The following is a 15,550-nucleotide window of genomic DNA, read 5'->3' on the forward strand; positions in this document are numbered from 1 at the left end:
GATGAGACAAGACACTTGATTGAATCCTGAACATGAGCTGTGCCTGGATTTTGGATTATTATATATTTAGAGAATGCTGGGGGAAAAAAAGAGATGCAGTATAAATATCTAGGATATTCATGGAACTTAACACCAAGTCCCTGGCACGACCCCTACTACTCTGCTTTGTGACCTACTTCTTACTTTATTATAAAAAATAAAAAAACAATTCAAAAGCTAAATGTGCGGCTCTCCCAGTGGTCTCTAAACTGAAGGGTGGTAAAAATGGCATTGCTATGTAAAGGGGCAAAAGCAAACCAATTTGTGAACCAACTGATAAATTCTAATTTTTTTCCACTTTTGTCGATATTTGAGATGACAGACTTTAAAGAGTTTGTTTTTTTTCATGAAACTTAATAGTATTGAGTTCTAATTAGCATTACATAAAGGTCCGACTTTTACCTTACTCTGTGTAAAATATTACAATCCATCTGGTAAATAGCCTTCCAAAAAAAATAAACACTTACCCCATGACTTCCCCTTTATCACCAACATGACGTTGACATTCTTACATTGAAATCTTTATAAACTTTACATAATACTTAGTACCCTCAAAAATGTTTGTTAGGATAAACAGTAAGTTACGGTAAAGACCAGATTTTTAATATTAGCACCCACATAACGAATGGCACCACTAATGTGGAGACACGAAACATTTAGCCGTTACATTTTCCACACTGACATGCTTAAGAGAACTGAAAACACAAAACCCACTTGTTTACTTTCAGAGGTCATATTTATTTAAGTGTCGAAAATAAATACAAAACATTTTGGAACACATCTTGTAAAGTGACAAAGACCTGCTTCAGTCAAGTTTTGCTCATCAGTAAAAGGGTCATATTATTTGTCCAGCTTCAGCTGTGGTTTGGAACGTGTTTTTTTTTTCAAACATTTTTTATGAAACTCAGGTAGAAAGTGTGTAAGCAAACTTCAGTCTCTCACATATTGACCTTCTGGAAAAGGATTAAGTTACCAATTTCTAAATGATTTGGGTAAACCTAATACTAAAGTAAAACAGCATCTAAATGTTGGAAAGCTAAATTCAGCGCAGAGCCCTCGAGCTGAAAAGGAACTACGTATTTCTGACATAAACAAACGTCTAATATGAGCAGTAGTTCAACAATGGCACACAAAGTTACATTAAGGACTCCTTTAAACATATTTCACAAATGTACTGCCCAAGGTATTTGCTTTGTCCAAGCAACCAATCTGAGAACACATTACCAGTTTGTCTTGAGCAACGACTAAATCTGACAAAATTAGAGTCCCCTATGCTACAGCTATTACACAAAATGACGGCTACCTTTCTGGAGCCTCCACTAACGTGTTAAGTAGCACGTTCAAGCACATAAAAATGACTGCGGGTTAAACATGCGACACAATAGTCTATGTGAAATAATTCCCTGGGAACATTCGTATGAGAGCTTTGTTCCTCAGCTACGTTTGCTATGAGACGGTTGTGTATCGGAGCAGTGAAGGCCTGTGAGTTGTGTGTCCTGGAGAAGGCACTGGCACTCTTACTGTTACTATAAGAAAATCCCCATATTAACACAGCGGCCATTTTTTTCTGACCTCATGTTCAGGATGGAAAACCCCAATATTTTTGAATGAGTGAAAACTTTCTGAAAACAGAAAATTACGGCATCCCGTCACTTTGTAGATAACATCAGCTTGATATTTTAGACTATGAATATATAACTACAACGAAGTACGCCAGGGATTGGTTGAATACTTACGTTAGCGGCTGTCCAGCAGTAGCTGATGTATTAGAGAACAGTTATGTCCCAAAGTCGATCGGGACTTGTACCAATCATTGTGTTCCAGTTAATGACCAATCAAAAGAAGTAAAATGATATCAAATGCTCACTTCATACATTCGATATGAATAATGACAGCATTTGAGCTTCACGACCTGATTCCATGTCAGAGGAATGTTGCCCGTGAGAAAATGAGGAGGTTGGACTATTCCTTTAAGAGACATTCAGTGCTAAAAACAGCGCCATGTGCTAAAACTAAGATCGAACACAAACAACCATTTCTATGGAGACATAAACGCAACATGTTATGCAAATGAGAGGGCGATACAGAAAAGAACAACAACGGTAAAATAAAGTGAGCTGTGTTTGACTGACAGCAAGATGAGGGCAGCCACACTCAGGTGTGTGTGTTTGGTCACAGCTATGTAACGAGACTAGTGAGCAATGGTTTATGTGCAAGTGTTTATTTTCAGTCACGGACTATGTCAAGCTGCACTCAAAACAAAAGGGTTAGCATTTATTTACATTGAAATTATTATTATTAATATGGATTATTTCGTGTGTATGTGTTGGTGTGTGTGTGTGTGTGTGTGTACATGTGTGTGTGTGTGTGTGTGTGTGTGTGTGTGTGTAGCAACTTCAGTGTTTAACATTCAAACCTACGTTTCTGAAGGGATCTGAAAACGCAAATGGCACCTGCTGTGTGAGTGTGCGATTGTGTTCGACAGGTTGGTCAGTCATCCACTCCTATGTTGCGGAACAGGTAGGACATGGACTCTCCGTTGTGGATGCGGCGGATGGCCTCCGACAGGATCATGCTGATGTCCACTGTTTTTATCTTCGGACACTGGAGCTTCTGGAGCTCGTGGGGTATCGTGTTGGTCACCACCACCTGGTGGAGGAGCATAGATAACAACTGTTAAAAGAGTAACAGCAGAACACGGTTAGCGTTGGAGAAAAGGTGTAATAGTGCCCACTCGCCTCATCAATAGCCGACTCCTCTATGAACCGAGGAGCATCAGATGAGAGGATGCCGTGCGTTGCCATGACGTAGATCTTATAGGCTCCTCTTTCCTTCAGAGTTTCGGCTGCTGCAACAAAACTGTCCACATCATCGATGATGTCATCCTGCAAGATAAACAGGCAGATCATCTTTATTGATGCTTAGAGATTGCCACTTGAGGTCCTGTTACGCCTTGCCTATAATGTGTGACACGCGGGCGCAGAATGATTAAGTGAAGTCGGTACGTCTCTGAACTGCCATTACAGGTAGAAAAATAGGCGTGATGGGAGGAGACTGTGACCATGTGTAACATCCGAGCCAGCAAGGTGGAACGAGCCAATAGGAGGGGGAGTGACCTACCGAAATTATCGAGATATTATCCGGAGTGCACACGTGTAAATAGCATGAAGTGTGATATGAAATGACAGCTCCCTTACATATTCTTAAGCAGGGTATATATGCAGTTAAATGCCATGATAATGTATTTGAACCAATCAAATCTGTTTTTCTCTTACCACTATGATTGCAATGCGTCCTCCTACGTCGCCTACCACAGTAATCGGAGGCTTCTCTTTAGGGATCAACACTAGAAAAAAAAAAAGAAAGAAAAAGGACAAAGAAAGAAACCATGATGAGTCGTTTTAACTCAGCCTAAAATTGAAAAAAAGAAAAACGAAAAGAAAAAAAGGTTCGATCAACAGGCAAACGAGGAGACTTATGAACCATATATGGAAGCATTTTCCATATATTTCCAACATTTTGGAAGCAAGGACTGTAAGGCTTCACCTGAACAGACCTTGTAAAATATTTTTTTCTTTATTTAAAATGTGTGTTTGTTTTGTTTTTTATGTGTTTATGGTCTAAAAACTGTTTAACTGTTAATGTATGTTTGTTTTTGGGGGTTCTACTTTGTATCGAAGTTGTTAATAAAAAAACAAAATATCAATAAAAATATTGGAGCAAAAAAGGTTCAACTTTGTGACCACGTCTTACTTTTCAGGTCATTTACATGATCAAATGTCCTTGTGGTTAATCCTAAATTGGTAACACACCATACTACTTAGTCTGTACCTGGTTAGCTCGCATAAGGTGGCATATCAGCTTTGGTTGCAGTGACAGCTAAGAAGGTTATGTACTCATCAGCAGGGTTAAGGCGCATCATTGGGATGAAAAGGTTTTTTTGTGGTAAAAATAAAAAAATAAAAATCACAACCAAATCAGAGAATAAGTGAGCCAAAGAGCTCCACAAGGAAGAATGATAGGGATTACCCAATGAGAAGCACATTTCAGCATCTTTAAACATATCATCTCATCATTCAGGTTCCGGGGTACTTAAAGAGACACACCTGAGTGTGGTGGTAACATTTAACATGGTCTCAATGAAGGGGAAAAATTATCAGATAATTTTTCTACAAACTTTATCCCCCAATGGTTTGAATGATGAGATTCCCTTGCTCAAAGGAGTTCTGGTCTTTTATAGAACTATTGATGGTTCCCACAAGATACACAGACTGTAGTTCATATGATAATACCCTTTAGAACGACTTAAAAAAGCCCTGATAGTCCTGTAAAATCCATTTAATGATGCGTTTTTCTTAAATGATGGCTATCTTGTCTCTTTTTTTTCTGCCTGTCGTTTATCTTTTCGTCTTCATGTATGTCCAGTGAAGACTGAAGGACTCTTTGGCCCGGCCCTAAGTCAGCATCACTGACACCAGCAGGTGGCGAGAGGAGTGAACATCTGCCTGGAGCACGCAGGGGAGATTATCTGCGAGAGCGGCAGCATCCACAGCATGTTTATAGGCATACATAGACTTTGTGTGTACAGCTGTCGGTTCTCTGTGTTAAGAGCTGTTCTCGTTACGCAAGACAGACTTATTCTTAGAGACAACGACAAGAAATGGAAAATCAGAACCTCACTACTTTTTCTTTAAATCTAAAGCAGCAAAAAAATTCTACTTTGAGAACCTTTACTGGTTTTACCTCACTCTGTTTGTACTAGTTTGCCTTAATAATAATGATAATAATAATAATAATGATAATAATAATAAAGGGACAGGGGTAAAGAGAGAGAGAGGGGAACATATTGGGATAGAATGGGGATGCAGTTAAGGTGTAAAACCTGTACAGCTGCAGAAATGCCATTTATTTCATGTCCTATGATTTGACTATAGCAAAACAATGAATCAACTATTCTTTACTCTGTAACATATGGTTACAGGGTTGATCACTGTTAGTGTGTGTGTTTACGTTACATGGTATCTCCATGCTCGGGTGAATGGCTCCAGTGGTCTTGACAGTTGGCGGGGAGTGACGTCCGTCGACCTGATCCGACTCTGCGTCCTGTGCTTCACCGTGGATCACTGCGATACCCAGACGCAGGCGCTCAGCGAATGACTGAGCCCTGCACGGTCAGGCAGAGAGGGACATTCAAACACTCCAGCTGCTCCCAACAACTTACTCAACCAGGACCCAAAGAGGTCTGAACATGTTACTGTAAATACATCAGGTGCACAGAAAAGGAAATGTACAGACACACTGAACATCACTATGTTTCTTTAAAACTTTTTGAGTCTCTGTGTAAAAGGTACTTTTGCTTCCTCTTATGGTTGTATCATAACCACACAGTGTGCTACACAGCGGCGCAGTATTCTGCTACATGAAGGCTGTATCTGATCTAAACTTCCTCTGGTGGTAGAGGTGGTAAAAGGAGGGAAGGCCTACCTTTTGGCAGAAGCTGGGGATTTGGCAACAATCACAGCATTTCTATAGTCAGGGATCTGGAGACAAATGAAGACAGATTTGCTTTCATTTCTCAACACTTAATCGTCTGAATAGTCAGTCAGTGTCGCAAAAAGCTTTGACAGCATCATGATGAGTTGGTGTTTTTACCTCCTCCTGGATATACTGCAGCAGGAAGGGGGACGCTCTCAGATTGTCCACGGGGATGTTGAAGAAGCCCTGAATCTCTTTTTGATGGAGGTCCATGGTGATCAGGTGGGTGAGACCTGTTTGAAAGTGGTAATGTGCATAGCTGCAACACTTTGGTTTGCTTTGAACAAAACTGGGGACAATGTGTGAAACGCCTTTTCTAAACTCGCCTCTTATGAGAACTTGACTGATTGACTTTAAAAAAGTCAAATGCCCTGGTGATGAAATGTGACACTATGCAATGCTGCAAACTAATGGGATGATGACAGAAAGGAACACAGTTTCTAGCAGGGCCGTACTCGACTGATCGATTTGTCAGTTGTAACTGGGCAGTTCCAGACTATGAGAGATGATAAGATGTTCATGCATCAGCTGTCCCTAAGCCTGACTGCGAGGGTAAACAGGAAAAGGCTTTTGTTTTTAACTTCGTCATTGGGCGTGACGAAAGATTTCACTCAGCTCAAGCCTCAACCCTTCCAGATTCAAACATGAAAGTGCGCTCCTCTTATATAAGTTCTAAATTTTGGACCCATTTGGCAAAAAAAAAAAAAAAAAAAAAGCACAGTTGACATTTATTTGTATGCTCTGCTGTGATTGACAGCTGGCTGTGAGGCCATGGAGAAAATGGTTCACGCCCACAACCAGAAGGGAGACTAGTTGGCAAGTGAAGTCTTTAGCGGCTTGTTGATAGAGAGGGGTCGCAGCTCCACCGCCACTCACCTGCTTTACACATCATCGAGGCGATGAGCTTGGAGACGATAGAGCCCCTCTTCCTCATCTTACACTGCTTGCTGTAGGGGAAGTAAGGGAGGACGCCTGTGATGCTTCTGGCGCAGGATGTCCTGCATGCGTACACCAAGATCAGCATCTCCATAATGGTGGTGTTCACATCTCTGCTCCGGCCACAGAGAGGAGGAGAACAGACTTGAGGTGAGGTGAGGTGTCCCAGAGGAGAACTATCAGAAAGTATCAATTGGGCGAATGTTCTGTCTTACTTGGACATAGTCTGGATCACAAAGACATCTTTGCCTCGCACCGACTCTTGGATCTGCACCCGCGTTTCTATGGAAACAAAAAAAAAAAAAAAAGGATGTGAGAGCGAAAAGAAAAGCTTGAAAACGCCACAAACTCGCGCACGCACACTCCTACTTGGTTACAAAGCCTTGGAGGGCTGTCAGTTTCATTAGAAGGCTATCTGAGCCCTTTGTGGTTCTGGCATGGAAAGCAACCCCTCCCCAACAGACTCCAACTGTGTGAAACTGTAGATACGAGCATTCCAAACATGTGCCTCCCACGCTAAAGAGATTAGAAAACAAAATGCTTCCTATGAAGAGCCAAATGTGCTGCAGCGGAAGAAACCGTCGTCCAATACATCATGTTTGGGAACCTCGAATAAGTGGAATATTCATCTTTCTACATCTTGTGCGACTAAACAACAGATCCTGTAATACAGGCTCAGTAAAAGGCAGAGGAAGAACAGTTTGATATATAATCTCAGTCATGAGACTATTAAGGCACTTTGTCCACTGAAAGTTTTTTCTGTGCAGTTTTTTCTGAAAAAAAAAAAAAAAAAAAAAAAAGTTCAGTGTGTGCTTCACGACTGTCCTGTCTCTATGACGACAGTGTGTTGACAGACGGCTGATGTATAACCAACATGGATCTGTTAACTTTAACTGAATGTTTCATATTTGAGATTTTTTTTTTTGCCCCAGCAGACACAGAGCAAAGACGATGCGGCTAACATCTACAGCTCCTTGAGTGAGGAAAAAAAAAAAAAAAAAAAAACGGCAGAGCGGATACTGTGCATTTCATCCAGGTGGCCGCTTTCTGCTGCAAACACTCTCTATCCATTGAGAACAACTAAAAAACAAAAGCTGGTGCTGAGAAAAAAAAATAGGTTGAACCAACTAAGACTTTTCTAAACAACTGTAGCCAAGTGGTTAGTGTGTGCGCTCCATGTACGGAGGCTATAGACCACCAAGTCAGCAGCCTGGGTTTGAATCAAACTTGTGGCTCCTTTTGCACATCACTCCCCCACACCTCTCTCTCTCTCTTTGATTTTCTGACTCCATCAACTGTCCCGTCTCGAGATAAAAAGGCATAAAATGTGTCAAATGCCTGTTTAGAGAAACACTTTGCTTTCAGAGAGCCTTTTTCTGTGGGTCAGTTTTATTTCGCCGACCAGCTTTTCTGCTCTTCTTTGACAACATGAAGACATTACTCATAAAGTGTTCAGACACACTGCACATTGTATTGACTCCTGCTTAAATACTTTACTACCCAACATACAGCCTGCACATCATTGAGTATTTAAAAAGGTAAAACACAAAGAATTTTAATTACACCGTTTACATTGAAATGTTGAAATTTAAAAATGTTTTTTTTGTGGTTGAGTACGTACATCATCTCAAAAATTTCAAACAGTCATCAAGGCCTGAGAAACACGTCATTTTATAACATGGCGTGTCTTGTTGTTGCATTCGCCATTAGACACAAGATGTTTATGATTGCAGAGGAAACATCAGATGTCAGACCGCTGCATGAGGAAGTGAAAGCTGCTGTGATACAAACTTCATCTGTAAACATTTTATTGTTGCAGTCTACGACATTAATACGAACATTAGGTTTCTGAATGATGTCACCACCAGCTGAGAAATATGGACCGGATGGATCACAGATCAGCTGTGGTCTGGTTCACCCCACATTTTTCTGGTTCTGTTTTCTTTTTTGTGCGCTCGAGTAAGACTTGTTTGGTTTCGTTGCAAATCTCATAAATAACAGTAGTTTAAAGTGATTTTTTTTTTCTAAAGTTGATAAATATCCCATATAGACAAAAACGATCCCTTTAAAAAAAAATAAAAAAAAGGTTAAGTGAACCAATGAATGAGCAGCACCTTACCTCTGTTGGCTTCCTGGTACACCTGCACCTTGCCAAGCTCCACCCCTAACCGCCTGAGTAAAAGAGAGAGGGTTAGAAAAACAGTGTTAGAGAGAGAGGGGGGGGGGGTAAAAAAGAGAGAGCCTCTGCTTCAGTTGTTGGGAGAAAGAAAAGTGCTGTTACTAAGGAAACAATACAAGATTCAGTGATAAAGTTGTTTTACACGCACAGAGAAAGAATGGCTCCTTCGATAAAAACCTGTGTCACTTTGTAAAGAACATGAGAACACACACAAACGTTTTTATTTGTGACATTCATTCTCTTTCCAGCACCTTCCCTGCTCCCTCTGCAGTCAGCACATGTCCTTCTAGTTAACTGTTAACATGCTGAAGCTCCCCTCTCTCCTTCTCTCTCACACATGGCTGGCATGCACAGTCTGATAAGCCCGGCTGAATACTCGTATTTGTTTTATAAACATGCAGACTTGAATGTCATCTACGGAAGCCCAGAACACATAACGTGCTTTTCTAGCACGTTTTAATCCACAGATAGAAAGTAGAAATGTGTTCATAATGAGAGGAAGTTATGAAGGGGACGTATAGTGATGAATATGCACAGTTTCATTCTCTTCTAGCTGCAGGGGCTATCTTCTTAATGTGGACTCTTTAGCAACATTTGGCTGACACGATTTCACCTCAGAGTCACTTTTCTTTAAGCTAGAGCTTCCTCTGGTTTGTCATTTGAATTACAATGTGACCCAAGCATAACCAGTGCTAGAGATGGAAAACCAGATGGTTTCATGTCGCTTATAACCCCCACTACAGTCAATAGCTTTTGGCCCATAACTTATTTTTAAAGAACATATTTGAGTAGCGGTCACCTGCGTAACTTGTTTCTATGTTTGTGCGTTTGTGTGTGTCACATGTTGTCCTGTACTCACTCTGCAATCCTCTTGCCCAGCTCACGGCTGGAGGGGTGAGAGTTTGCAGTGAAGATGACCAGGCCGCCCTTGGTGTGGTTCATGTCTCTGGGGACTCGGTCGCTGCTCTCCCCACACTCAGGCAGTGGATCCCTGGGCACCCAGGCCGCGCTGAGCCCTTCCTGTGGTTGTGACGGAGGAGAGGAGTTAGTTCATCCTCAAGCTATGTCTTGTTTGTGTTATGGCTCAAGTATAATAGAAAAGTCTTGCCTTATTAATTAAACACAGTATTTATTCTCTTCAGGTACGAACACATAGTGACATATCCTCTACCTCACAGTTTGAACAGGATTAAGGATCCTTGTTCTTCACAATGTGACTGAGTTATTCATGAACTTCCTGCAAACAGCCAGGGGGCGTTCTGTTTTTATGGAGACAACACTGTCATAGGACTCACCACCACAGCTTTATTTTCTCATTTTCATTTTTGACAATCTTTGACAAAGCTAAGCCCTTTAGAGTGTTACCATGTTCCTCTTCTTACTCATAAACTCGTAAATTGTTTTAGCTCCTGAACACAAAACGAGATCAAATGTACAGAAATTGCATCAGTAAGGATACAAGTCTCTTAAGTTGAAGCCTGATAAATACAGAAAAAGCTTTAACTGTAAAGAGTCAGCACTAAGCAGAACCTTTCATTTTGCAATCAATCACAACTTTGACTATTTTGTATCGATATAGAAAATTGACTTTTATTTCTTCTGGAGGTAACCATCTCTATAGTACATACTTAGTTGTTTGTCGAGCACAATAATGCAGACTACAGCAGTTTAGTGTGCATATAGGAGGTCAAAGTTTGAGTTTATCTGCCTTCTGCTTGCACATCGAAGGGGTTTGTGGTACAATAACACAGCAAACACAAAGGCTGTGCCGCAACCAGATGTCACATGCAACCATGTGCAAGCTGAATTTATGTGACTTAAAATAAGTAAACGGAACATTTATATGATCATAACACTTGCATTTAGGGGATACACATTTTCGTTTTGATGGTCGTTTAAGTGGCTATATTGTGTGCGTTTATAAAAAAGGTAAACAGTCATTTTAACCATCAATACAGTCACGACATTAGCCTCCTCATGTGGCTAAGCTAGCGAGACAACACAGGACCTTGTTGTTCAGCATGCCGTAGACTTCTGTGTTGAAGGGTGAGCGTGTTGCTTAGTGTTGCAGCAGAAAAGTTACACTGTGAAAATCAAAAACGTGCGTTATCTTATATTAATTGTAAGGTTGTAACATCAAGAGCTAACATTTACAACCAAGTACTAACGCGATAGCTCGCAAAATAATCTCGCCCTGGCATGGCTCTTGACTGCGTGAAGTGATTTTATTAATCAGAAAGCAAGTCTTAGTAAGAAAAATAAACAGAAAGAGTAACTAATAATATATAATAAAACTACTTACCAGCTTGCGTGTTGTGACGGGTTACAATTTGCAACCAACAATATTTAAATGTACAAGCCTCCTGCTCCCCTCACTCCGACTGCTGCTGGCGAGTTTCAGTTTTGATTGACTTGCAGGCTCGACCAATCGCAGACTATGAGCTCAACAAGGGGCGTGTACACGGTGCATTCAAGTGGTCTTTGTAAACCTTGGAAATAATATATGAAGTTAGGGGAAAAATAGTGAGTGAACGCCAGGTTGGCTGTCATTGCTGTCTAAATAACACCTTTTAATCTTGCTCAGTGCAAACGAAGGGAAATAACAACACTATCCATATTTACACGGGAATTTGAATGTTTTAATGTTTAGAAGAACCACTCGACAACCCCTCTGGGTTTAATTGTCTCCAGCACATTTCTTTCAAAAGACATCGTTTTTTTATATTAACTAATCATGTTTTTTTTATTTGATCTATTTTGTTTTTGGTTTTTTTTAGTGCATGAAATAGATAACAATAATAATGTTTGCACTTGTTTGCTCAGAGCTTGCACAGTAACCTATAATGCGTTTTCTTCCGTTAACTCAAAGCACTTTCACATCGCATGTCACAGCTACCCGTTGCAGGAGATGGGGATTGAACCCTTGAGATGACTAGACTACTCAAATAAGACACAGTTAAACTAAATAAACTAAACTCTCTGATCTTAAAAATAATAAAGAACTATATGTATGGATATGTATCTATGGACCCCCCCCCCCCCCCCCCCCCTTTCCCGTTATTAAGTTATATCCTGATTTTATAAACATTAACCAGCCTAAAACTAGTATAACATCAATAATCCATTGATTCTTGTTTCAGTCATTTGTATTGTTAGAATAGTTAATGGATGGATGGAAACGGATGGATGGACTAAACACTATCGGGACTCTGTCATTTGTATGCTTTGTGACAGGCCACTTGAGGGCAGTGTTTTTCTGATAGCTACATCCACATTTCTATCTTCAGTGTTAGTTTGGATTTTTTGTTGTGTGTTGAATGAAATAACCTCAATGTCAATATAGAAAGGGTTACTTAAAGCTTATAATGGAAGGGGGTTGTAAACAAATATTAAAGAACATTGATATTTTGTGACAAGGTTAGACTACAAAGTGTACCTGATGTAAAACTCATCAGAAAGTTTCTCCAGTGTTACTCCAATCCATTAAATATGTAACTAAGCTGTTCCTCTCTGTCACACACATACATACATACATACATACATACATACATACATACATACATACATACATACATACATACATACATACATACATACATACATACATACATACATACATACATACATACATACATACATACATACATACATACATACATACATACATACATACATACATACATACATACATACATACATACATACAGAGATCGAGATAGAGATAGAAAAGGAATACATTTTCCTGGTTGTGATTAATAGAGCTGAGGTGCTCATAAATCAACAGTTTGATCACTTGGAGGTTTATTAAATCCGGTCTCAAACCAGACAGTTCAATAGTACTGTAAGATCTCACATGGAAACAGGCAACTTTTTGTTTGCAGGCAAACTCTTTTAAAATAAATATGAATGTAAACATCCAATATTCAAGTTAACACACCTGCAAGGTAGAGAGCAGTTGGATTAACAGACAACTTTATAAATAAGCTTGCACAATATGGGCTACTCTTCAGTGTTATTACATAACTAACTGGATATGTGGAGGAGGCAGAGAGCACCCTCCAAGCACCGCACACTGCCCACACATACAGTACATGCACGCACACACACACACACACACACACACACACACACACACACACACACTCACTCACTCACTCACTCACTCACTCACTCACTCACTCACTCACTCACTCACGCATGCACACACACACACACACTCACTCTCTCTCTCTCTCACTCTCTCACACACACACACACACACACACACACACACACACACACACACACACACACACACTCTCACTCTCTCTCTGTTTCTCTCTCACACACACACACACACACACACACACATACACAGTAAGAACGAGTAAGAAGAAAAATGTGGATGTTGCTGGTAGAATCAAGGTTAAATTCACTGCTATCAATCTCACTCTATTCTATCTAGGATGCAATAAGAAAACACACTTTGTGTACTCTGATTTGTTAAGAGGCTGATAGAAAAAAAAATCAAATTAAACTTTTTAGGTAATGCATATAGCAATCCCATGTATATTTTCCATGTTTATATACCGTAAATAAACATGTAAAATAAACATTGTAAATATAAAGTTTTCTTTATTGTCATTTCAACCAAATACAAGTTCACAAAGAGACCAAATTATGTTTCTCTTGCTGCCTCCCTTACCCTCTCTAGAAAATTCCAAATGAGTAGGACTTGATAACTGAAAGAGTTACCTCCACCTGAAGTGTCTGAAGTGTCTGAAGCCTGCGTTCTGGGAGCGTAATGATTCATAAACATTAAGAATTTTGTAAATGAGAAGAATAATTTCAAATTCTATTCTAGATTTATATATATATATATATATATATATATATATATATATATATATATATATAGTATATACTGTGTGCAGTATAGTATAATCATAGAGTAATTACTGTCAACATTTACATACTATAATGTCAAAAAAGGTAATTAGCTGTTCTCTTTTCTAAATCTTGGGATTATGGTGAACACAGTGAATCTACTGGTGTTTGGTTGTACCCTTTGTCTGGCCTCCCTCATGCTCACACCATGGACAAGAACATGTTCAATCTGCTTCCGGCGCTGTCCAAGGTGGCTTTCTGTTGCAGCAGCTTTCGTTGCCCATGAAGTCCACTTCATTTGTTTGCGTTCACTTTATTTGCTTATTTTTGTTTACTCATCATTATAGTCAATAGTTGCTAACTTGTCTAGTCTCACTATTGCACTGTATTAAATGTATCACAGATTTTTAACAATACTGCTCACTTACAACTGTCATCATTGTTTCTATATCTGTCTGTCTGTCTGTCTGTCTGCTGATCAAAAGTTATTTCCAAAAAAGGAGTATGGCTCTCTTCACTACAGCTGAAGCCAAAGTTGAGTGACTCGTCTCATTTTCTCGCCTTTGTTTTAGCAATTGAAATTAATGCATTGACACTATTTAAAACCTAAAACGAATCATTATTCTTTTTGACTGTTGGGTGTCTGATAAAGACACATCCCGACATGCACCATAAACTGACACAAGGACCCACTGAGTGCTATTCGCAGACCTAGTTTACTCTTTTCTGCTGGAATCCATGGCTTCACTCTCTACACCTGACAGGATATGTCCATATGTACAAGCAAATACTTAAGGCACTAAAAAAAATAGCAACAAGTTAGCACTACTGAAACATCATGCATACTGTAGGTATAACCTCCTCACCTTTGAACAATTGTGGTTCTTGCTGATGCCTGTAGTGTACAAAGTGATCAACAGTGTGGCTCTTCCCCCACTAAAAGAGTTCATATCACTATGGATAGAGAAAGAACAACTAGGACGTCCAACAGAGCAGATTTTGTAATACTGTACAAATCTTTTCAGTTAATTACCTTGTCAATTCCATGGACTCCGTTTATTAATTCTGTAAAGTTTTGGTATGATGTTATTGTTGATGTGATGCTTTGGAGATATCAGCTGTTTTTGTAGTGTATCTTCAGCTAATGGATTCATAGTGTATCATTTATAAAGTCGTGGAGGAACTTGAGGCTATCCCTAGCAATCTAAACAGTGTTGCTTATATTCTGTTAGAAAGTACAGCACACAAATTCTTTACTATTTGGGTACATCTCTAACAAGCTTGATGGAAGGCATCAACTTGACCTGTAATGTCAGACATATATATTTCTTCAGAGTCACATTTCCTTTTCAGCTCACAACAGACACTTGGCTCCAATCCAAATATAACCCTGCTGCTATGAGATCTCCTGCACATATGCATTGGCTCCACAAACCCTAAAAGAAGTCTTAGATGGTTGACACAATTCACAAAATGATCAAGATGAATGAATCCATGAAAATGCGTAAAACATTGGTACAAATTCATTTTAGTGAACAATTTATTTAATCGCATTTCATCTCAAATGGTTTGTAGTAAGTGTGGCCTTTAGAGTATAGGAAACGATTGAGGATTAATCGATGAAGACATTTGTGTCATTATGAAATAGAGGACCAGAAATCACTCTCCAAGAAAACGTGCTAAGTAGGCTGCAAGAGATCACCCTGACATAACGTGAATCATCATTATGGAATAAAAGTAAAGTGAACTCATCATTTGTATAGCCATTTTCATACAGTGATAATGTTGCACATGGTGCTTTACATAAAAACGAATCAACAACACGAAACCCCTACAACTATAATCCATGCACGAGGTACAGTATCCATCCTTTGCAGCTGAATAGTCTCTGCAGCTATGAAAGCAGAGACAGAAGATAATAGAAACAGAGTTTGAGATGAAAAAGGAGGCGGGAGCGCACCGTGCTCCTGGTCCGCCCCCAAGTTGCAGCACGAG

At 39.6% G+C, this 15,550-nt stretch overlaps 1 protein-coding gene across 1 annotated transcript; it reads right to left on the reverse strand.

Annotated features, from left to right (window-relative positions):
- Positions 1 to 2,391: 2,391 nt before the first annotated feature.
- LOC306838572 (phosphoribosyl pyrophosphate synthase-associated protein 2) lies at positions 2,392 to 11,108 on the reverse strand. Its single transcript, XM_079366814.1, has 11 exons — positions 10,992 to 11,108; positions 9,549 to 9,709; positions 8,630 to 8,682; positions 6,726 to 6,792; positions 6,451 to 6,623; positions 5,692 to 5,807; positions 5,524 to 5,579; positions 5,055 to 5,203; positions 3,315 to 3,385; positions 2,778 to 2,924; positions 2,392 to 2,688 (listed from the first exon to the last, which is right to left on the reverse strand). The coding sequence occupies exons 2-11, from the start codon at positions 9,629 to 9,631 to the stop codon at positions 2,530 to 2,532; spliced, it is 1,074 nt and encodes a 357-aa protein (XP_079222940.1). The 5' UTR covers positions 9,632 to 9,709; positions 10,992 to 11,108; the 3' UTR covers positions 2,392 to 2,529.
- Positions 11,109 to 15,550: the final 4,442 nt, after the last annotated feature.

Source organism: Symphodus melops (assembly GCF_947650265.1).
Source record: "Symphodus melops genome assembly, chromosome: 17".
Taxonomy (NCBI): domain Eukaryota; kingdom Metazoa; phylum Chordata; class Actinopteri; order Labriformes; family Labridae; genus Symphodus; species Symphodus melops.

Coding starts and splice junctions, on each gene's coding strand:
- LOC306838572 (XM_079366814.1), bottom strand. CDS start 9,631: ATGAACCACACCAAGGGCGGCCTGGTCATCTTCACTGCAAACTCTCAC. Junction 8,683..9,548: donor CTGGGCAAGAGGATTGCAGA/GTGAGTACAGGA, acceptor TCTTTTACTCAG/GCGGTTAGGGGTGGAGCTTG. Junction 2,925..3,314: donor GACGCATTGCAATCATAGTG/GTAAGAGAAAAA, acceptor TTTATCTTGCAG/GATGACATCATCGATGATGT.